At 39.1% G+C, this 7,748-nt stretch overlaps 1 protein-coding gene across 1 annotated transcript; it reads right to left on the bottom strand.

Moving 5' to 3' along the window:
• Nucleotides 1-452: 452 nt before the first annotated feature.
• On the bottom strand, nucleotides 453-7,443 carry LOC127660212 (transcriptional activator protein Pur-alpha-like). Its single transcript, XM_052150335.1, has 2 exons — nucleotides 5,494-7,443; nucleotides 453-1,152 (listed from the first exon to the last, which is right to left on the bottom strand). Exon 1 carries the CDS (start codon nucleotides 6,496-6,498, stop codon nucleotides 5,650-5,652), a length of 849 nt encoding a protein of 282 aa, XP_052006295.1. The 5' UTR covers nucleotides 6,499-7,443; the 3' UTR covers nucleotides 453-1,152; nucleotides 5,494-5,649.
• Between the last annotated feature and the right edge of the window lie 305 nt (nucleotides 7,444-7,748).

Here is a 7,748-nt window from a genome sequence, read left to right as displayed (position 1 = left end):
CATCAAACATTTTAACCAACTAAAGAAAATAACAGTTGGTGCACTATTTAGATATCATGCAATTTACTTTAGTAAACCTTCTGTAACACAGACAAAATAGACTTCAATATGTAGAAGAACTTCATCGATTTCTGCCAAACAGCAATTGTCACAAAGCCTGGAAAGTAATTATATACTCTTTGAATGTGAGGTCACCTATCAAAAATAATATGCAGATTTTTTTTAAATTTCTTTATATATTTAAAGTGCAAGTATTTTATCCATTTGATTTAATGCTTTCTGTAAGTATAAAATACAAAGGAAAAAACAGCAATATGCTTTTCCTATATATATTTCCTAAATGTATATAGGAATATATATAGGAAACAAATTCATATTTATATATATATATATATATATATATATATATATATATATTTTTTTTTTATATATATATATATGCAATCTTTTTTAATAAAGAGGAGCATCATATGTAACAAACCATATATACACACACATCACAGGTCATATATATATTTTTAAGTACAACACATTTGATAGGGAATAAAAAGGAGATGATTGGTGGGATATGTGAATACCCTCCTTGTGCATTGACCCTTGATGCAGAACCCCCATCCCAAACAACTCCTGGACAGTCTGCTTAGTACGCAAAACTCTCACATATGCTCACAGTTACATGCTAAGCTGGTCAAAGCCTTGAGCTTGTGAGACCAAAGAATCGTGACATATGAGAACTAACCAAAGTCTGTGACTGGCCATGGTTTAACAACAGGGATGGGGAAATGTTTAATTATCAGACACGCACGCATACAACTTATTGTAATTAGGACATTAAGATGTAGATAAAGTTAAAACGGTAGCTTGTCATTTTTTTTTTTAACTGGTTCCAGGTTGTTTCTGCTGGAAATGGAAAGTGCGGATATGTTTGCGCAGTCCCATTTGCTCAAAAATGCACTTTCTGCTCATAAATGCAGGTGACATTGGAATCAGCTCCTCTAATTGGAGGACTTGGACTTGAAATAGCTCTGCCAATCCAGCTCAGAGTCACAGTACCATCCAACAGGTTCTTTCCACAGCCTGTTGTGCATCAAACCAATACTAGTCAGTGGTCTGAAAGCAAAGGCATACATTTGCTGGTGGAGAGCTCAAATGCTATAAAGAAAAACATTATGAGAAAGTGTTGGCTGAACACTGCCACCTAGATAGGAATAGACCTTATTCACAGATGCGCCATCTTTGATTTTTGACATGAATGGAATAAAAGGCTGTGAGTGAAAGACTTCTAGTCTCTTCAATGAGATGCAGTGTATAAAGCTCCTAGATCACATCTAATTTTCTGCAACTCGTGTTTTTTGGATTTTTTATGTCATCTAAAAAATGTTTGAAGGATGTTTTTTTATTTTGTCAATGGATTGATCCAAAACAACAGTACAACCCATTGAAGAGACTATCCCTCACAACCTCGTTGTCATTACCATCAAAAATGAAAGATGGCACTACTGTGAATAAGGTCCTAGTTGAGCTAGTTGAAAGACATTTAGCACACAATAGCACCTTGAAAACTTGAATTTTAAAAGGAATGTGCATATTTGATTAAGGGGTTTATTGAAGAGCAAAACAATGGTTTTTTTTGTGTAAATGGTTGAGGGAGTGTTTCAGAGTTGTTTTGCTCTAGAAAAAACCCTTTTTGAGATCAAAAGGCTTAGTATGTTTTAATTTCTAGTCACGCTTTATATTCTATATGATAAAAGTCATCGCATACTGTGGAACACATTGAACAGTTTTGTAATCTGATCTGGGCAGTGATAGGAAAAGATTTGCTTACAGAGGAAACTAAATAATAATAATAATAATAATAGAAAGAAAGTGTATAAATACTTAAAATAGCCCCTACAAGAATAGTACACAGTTTCAGATTCAGTCTTGAAGAGCTGCAATATTCACCTTATCCGCCAAATAAACTAGTGTGCATCTTGTACATTTTGTCTCGCAACTTCCGGTGTAGCATTTTCTAGATTGATATTTATGGTGTGGATGTCAAAGTCAAATTAGATAGTGAAGTGGATTTATGGGTTATAGAGTTGTCAAAAGCTATCATAAGTATTTTAAAGTGTTCAGGGGATGTGGGGAGATTTTAAAACAATAGTACATCATTCATAAAACTACCTTCAAGCTGCGGACGTACTGATATTCCTCTGTGCCCATGAAACTCCAAGAGACAACACAAAGTCATTAAAAATATATCTGTTAGACACCTCTGGCCATCTTCTCATGTCATTCACTCATCATGTTATTGTTAAGGTAAGCAGATTTTTTAAGTGTTAAACCGGGATGGGGGAAATATATTTATATACACACATATACATGTGAAAGTCTATGTTTTATTTTATATTCCATGTACAACCATTTTAGTCATATTTAAGCCTCTTATAAAATGTAGGGTGACAAATTAATTTTAAAAAGTGCAATTGTAATTTTCTTTAATGTTATGAACTTACATGTGTAATAATACGAGCTGTCAATGTTGGAAATTTCATATCAACAACACATTAACAAGTTATTGACAAGTAAAAAAAAAAAATTACGCAGAATTACACTTAAAAAAAAAAATGAACGCTTGTATCATGAAAAAGTGCGATGTGTCATAGCTGTCTGAATGTGATCTGCAGGTCCAATTTACCTCAGCGGGTGTCGGAAAAAAATGAACATTTAGAGTTACAGAAAAAACACCTCACTAGCATTTTCACATAGTAATGGGGTGCTGTAGACTCACACCATCAACTCTTAGTGGGAAATACTTTCTGTGCTCCCAAATTTAATACATTTTAAATTGACTCTACTCAGTAGCTTCAATACAAACAGGAAGTTAGATGACAAAATGTGGAAGAGCGTATTGCGGAAAAGGGACAGGACTGAATAAGGTGAATAAGCCTAACCAATAGAGATCAAGGTAGGGTTCATAGAGCAAGGTCGTATCAAGTAAGACAAAGTGCCAATGTATGTGTTTAATATTGTGCAGTGGTAAACAAGAGACCAAACGTGTAGAAATAATGACTTCCTCATGTTCTCATGTGCTTAGCATGAAACAGGCCTTTAGCATGGGGATAACTGACCAGATTCCCCATACTGTCTGTAGGCTGGTGTCTTTACTATATATAAAGGTGTAAGACTGGCCTCATTCATGCAAAACTCCATGTATTCAAGCAGAAACTACTGAATATTTTCATTTTTTGGGTCTGAGAAACAGCAACAGACTTTTCACCTCAAATCTTAGAAACACTAGTCAGCTGGTTTATGTCAAGATAAGACTATTTTAATATAACTTTTTTCTAACAACATTATTGAAATATTTTTTTTTGTCAAATGTTTATGCACATTTCTAAATAACTGAAGCACTGTGCATTAAACATCGGTTAAAAAGATATAATAAAAATATTTAGCAATCGAGTATTAAAATACTCAAACCGCCAAGCTTGAAACGGAAATTTGACGTGACTGACAGACTAAGTCACACAGAAGGGATGCACCTGATTGCTGGAGAGATTTCTCGCCGTGGCGCTTTTTGCGATGACGGTTAGGTTACTATGAACCTTCAACTTTGACTCAGGCAGTTTGACACTCCCCAGAAAGATTAGTCGGCTTTTTTAAAACCTCATATGCAGTTTTAGTTCTTAGAAATAATGTAAATGAGCTTATATTACGAGAGGACTAGCATCCACACGGATACAAAATGCCGCCATTGGCACGCAGCCTACAATATATTGCACACGAAAAGGAATTGTTAGCTGTATCGTTAGTGAGTAAAGTAAAATCTCAAGGTGCAATGTGACGAGGTTGACAATAAAACTAATTTAGCAAATGATAATGAAGAAAATCCCACGTATGGGAATATTAGCACCATACAAATATCTTACAGGCTACTGCCTGGGCCATTAGTCTACTAATAAAGCCCCAAATTAGCATAATGCTGGGCTGTAGCGCGAGACAACCTTAAAGGCCGAAACATACTTCACGCAAGTATGCAAACGCAGTCCCGTTGTACAAACATTACGTGCGCTCTTGCGTTACTCTTACAAACCTCGGACCACAAGGGGGCAATGGATTTTTTTAGGCGTGACCATGAAACTGGATGTGGTAGATGAGTCGATAGGTGAGGAGTCAGGAGAGACATGGAGAAAACACAAGTTTGTATAAATGTATTGTGGACAAAAAGTCGTAAGTATATTTCAAAAAGTTTCAACTCAAATCGATGTGCGAGTCCGCCATGACAGTTGTTGACTGAAAGATAAAATCCGCTTTAGCTCCCCTTGCGGCAACGCAGAGAATGCATCGCGAGAGCTGACAAATTTCAAAACGCATCGACGAGTCTGCGTTCACGCACTTGCGCAGAGTGTATGTTTGGGCCTTAACACACAGCTTTCTTTTTCTTTTTTTATTTTGTGTTATTTTTATACGCGGAGCACGAGGAGCAGACCTCCACCGCCTTTAGGTGACAACATCCATGTTTACGATTATGATATTCATCGTCGGACTTTTCACGATGACGTGAGGGACGGAGAACCTTTCGCGCCTCTTTCTTTGATTGGCTTGTTGAAGAAGTCATTTAAATAAGTACCACAAGTGGCACAACAACAACGAAGTTGTGACTCCAAACAACAAAGAAAGACCAACAGCGATCGGAAAAAAATATCGGACACGTAAAGCATGTAAACGTGTGGACAATAAGGCACCAGAGTTGTTTTTGACGTTGTAGAGGATGCTCCGCGCGGGATCACATGCATCCGCGCCGCGTTATTGGACAGCTCCTTTGATGAGTCCCCCCTCCCAAATACACCCATCCCGTCCCAACAACAAAAGAAAGAAAATTCCCACAGAAAACGTGGGTAATTTCATAAGGATCTAAGTACACCTGATTCACAAAATCATGGTTTGTATATCTAAGTTAGCACTTCAATGAAACTGTTTGCCCAGATGTCAGCGGGCATGGTGCAACAGGGTTCGTATTTAACAGGAACAAACGTCAAACGGTCGTTATAGCAATGCCACACGCGCCCCGGCTTAAGCACACATTGCATGACGCGTGCAAACACACTAATTTGCTTTATGTCTATAGTTAAAAGCAAACGAGTAATCAACATATCTAGATTTTCCTCATATGCATTTAACAAGTCGAACAAGAAGGGGAGACCTTTGCTTTTACAGAATGACGAAGTGCATGTTGACACACTGACAGCAGCACTCCCTCAACATCACTGTACTTTTACTTCTGGTGTTCGCTTGCATTTTGAACCTTAAAACATAGCTTTTGTGCTGGAAGTCAAAAGTGAGCACTAATTATTAATTTCGCGTTTTCTCTTTTCAATTTGCACCTTTGGATATAGTGCTATAATAGCTTGGATGTGTCAAACACATGGGTAAAGAGGGAAACACACACTCCCGGACTATCCTGGATACGGTTCATACAACATCACGTTATCGATAGCAGCGTCTTACTGTTAAATGGTTGGTAAGTGGGTAACATCCGGCGATGGGTGAAGAGATGCAACTGTTAAAGTCTGTGAGGGTTGTGTGTAGAGCGATCCATCTCAAATCTCGCATTACAGTAACGTCTGATTTTCATGTCTCGTTTCAATGTCGGGCATTTATCCATTAATCCTCGTCCCCGTCGTCTCCGTGCAGGCCCTCCGGTAGCATCTCTCGCGCCCTCCTCTCTCTGCTCCTCTCCTGGATCTTTTTCATCTCGTCGGCGTATTTGCAGAACGTCGTGCCGAATTTCGACCACACTTTGCAGGGCACCGTGATGGAGTTGCGGTAGGTGGGCTTCACTTCGCTGACCCGCATGAACACTCCGTACTTGTTGGAGCCCACATCGAAGAAGAAGCGCTTGTTGTCCACAGTCAATGAGGTGCCCTCCGGCAGCTCCGCGGGGTCCTCGTCCAATCCGAAGTCGTCGATAAGTTTGGCCAAGGCGTCGCGGAACTCGATGAGTCCTTGAGCTGGAAGAGCGATAGTCTGGCCTTGCGACGATCCCATTCCGGGACCCCGATTCACGGTCTGCCGGATCCTCAGAAACCTCCCCCTCTGGTTCTCCTTCAGATCCATGTAGTACTTCCGATTCTCCCGCACCAGGAACTCGCTCTTAAGCGCCCTCCTGGGTTCATCCTGCACCACGTCAGGGTTGCTGGGGCCCAGCTGGGCGTAGTGCTCGATGAAGTCTCCCAGGTAGTCGCGGAACTCCACGGCCACCGACATGGAGAGAGTCAGGCGGCTCTTGTTTCCCCCGGCCCCGACCTCTGCTATCTTCAGAAAGCGGCCTTTGGCGTTCTGCTTCACGTCCAGATAGAAGCGTTTGTTTTGGATATCAACCCGCTTCGACGCGAGCTCCTCCGTGTCGTGCTGGAGCCGCGATGCTGCGCCCATCTCACCCGGGTGAGCTGGGCTGGCGCCGGGGCCTGTAGCAAATCCACCGTGCTCACTTCCACTGTCTCTATCCGCCATGATGCAGCCAACCCGCTTACCTTCTCTCTCCGTCTCCCTCAGCCCTGCTGCACCAGTGACTGCCGCTGAGCGACCGCAACACTATCGCGAGATCTGCGCAACACACACACACATACACTTTTTTTAAAATTGTGTGTGTGAGAGAGAAAAAGACTACTAAAAGCTAGTTGCAACTCACATTATAATATATGGCAACGTTTGGTCTTCAGGTATGTTTTAGCTAGCAGCTAGGTGACAGTGTTCCTCTCAAATCTGCTTGCATTTAACTTGTTTTGACATTGAAACATGCCAAGAACTCATATAAAAGTTGGGTGAATATGGGGAAAGTGCGACAGTTAAGCTTGACACCCCTTATATCCATATTTACTTTTGAGGGGTTTTAAGTTGATGACATAACATTGGGATGCGTGGCAGGGCTCATTTCATGAACACCAGTGGAAAAAAAGCAATGGTCAGGAAATCTTGGAAAAAATTCAATTTTTTTATGTTAGATATAATGATTTCTAATGTAAAAGTGTATTGAAAATGTGTAAAATAATTCCAATTTATCTGAACATATTTTATAGCGAATAATTATATTCTCTGTCCAATTTTACCGGAAGCATATTGGCAAAGTGGGACAGCATATCATGTAATTTAGAGAGGAGTTATGAGTTTATTATTAATTTATACAACAATAATAATTATAAAATTACAGTGCAGTTAATTGCATAATGTTTATTTAGATATGTGTAGTAGAGCGTGCAGTGCACATTGCAGTGTATTTACTGTACATACAATGAAAGGAAAATGTATTATTTCAATTTGTTCTCTTGATCATATTCTAATCTTTATTTAGAATGAATAAGAAATACCAATGAACGTAGTCTATTTTCCCCTTTTTGATGATATTGTTTGCACATTTGTGTTGTGGATGTGCATGCTTTCAATAGTTTTATATTAATATGTGAGCCTATACACTGTTGTGAGCAAAATCATAATATAAATACTTTGCTGTGTTTGTTTTTTATTTTCAAAGGGATTCTTTCTCCTGTGTTTATAAATACATTACAATAAAAACATTTTAAATGGTTAATCGTATAAATATTTTAAGGAGATTTATTTTTTTAATCTTTATGTAAGCCTAAGCTACAAACAAAATAAATAAACTTAAGTGCTGGGTATCACCAGCCACCTCACGATTCGATGCGTACCGCATTACACGTCACGATTATATATTGCGATACATCCCGATATCATGATTCAATTTG

This window comes from Xyrauchen texanus, chromosome 19 (genome assembly GCF_025860055.1).
Source record: "Xyrauchen texanus isolate HMW12.3.18 chromosome 19, RBS_HiC_50CHRs, whole genome shotgun sequence".
Lineage (NCBI taxonomy): Eukaryota > Metazoa > Chordata > Actinopteri > Cypriniformes > Catostomidae > Xyrauchen > Xyrauchen texanus.
Note: the sequence above shows the minus strand (reverse complement) of the source record. Positions and strands in the feature narration are given on the sequence as shown.

Excerpts from the sequence above, each read along its gene's own strand:
- LOC127660212 (XM_052150335.1), bottom strand. The coding sequence starts at position 6,498 with ATGGCGGATAGAGACAGTGGAAGTGAGCACGGTGGATTTGCTACAGGC.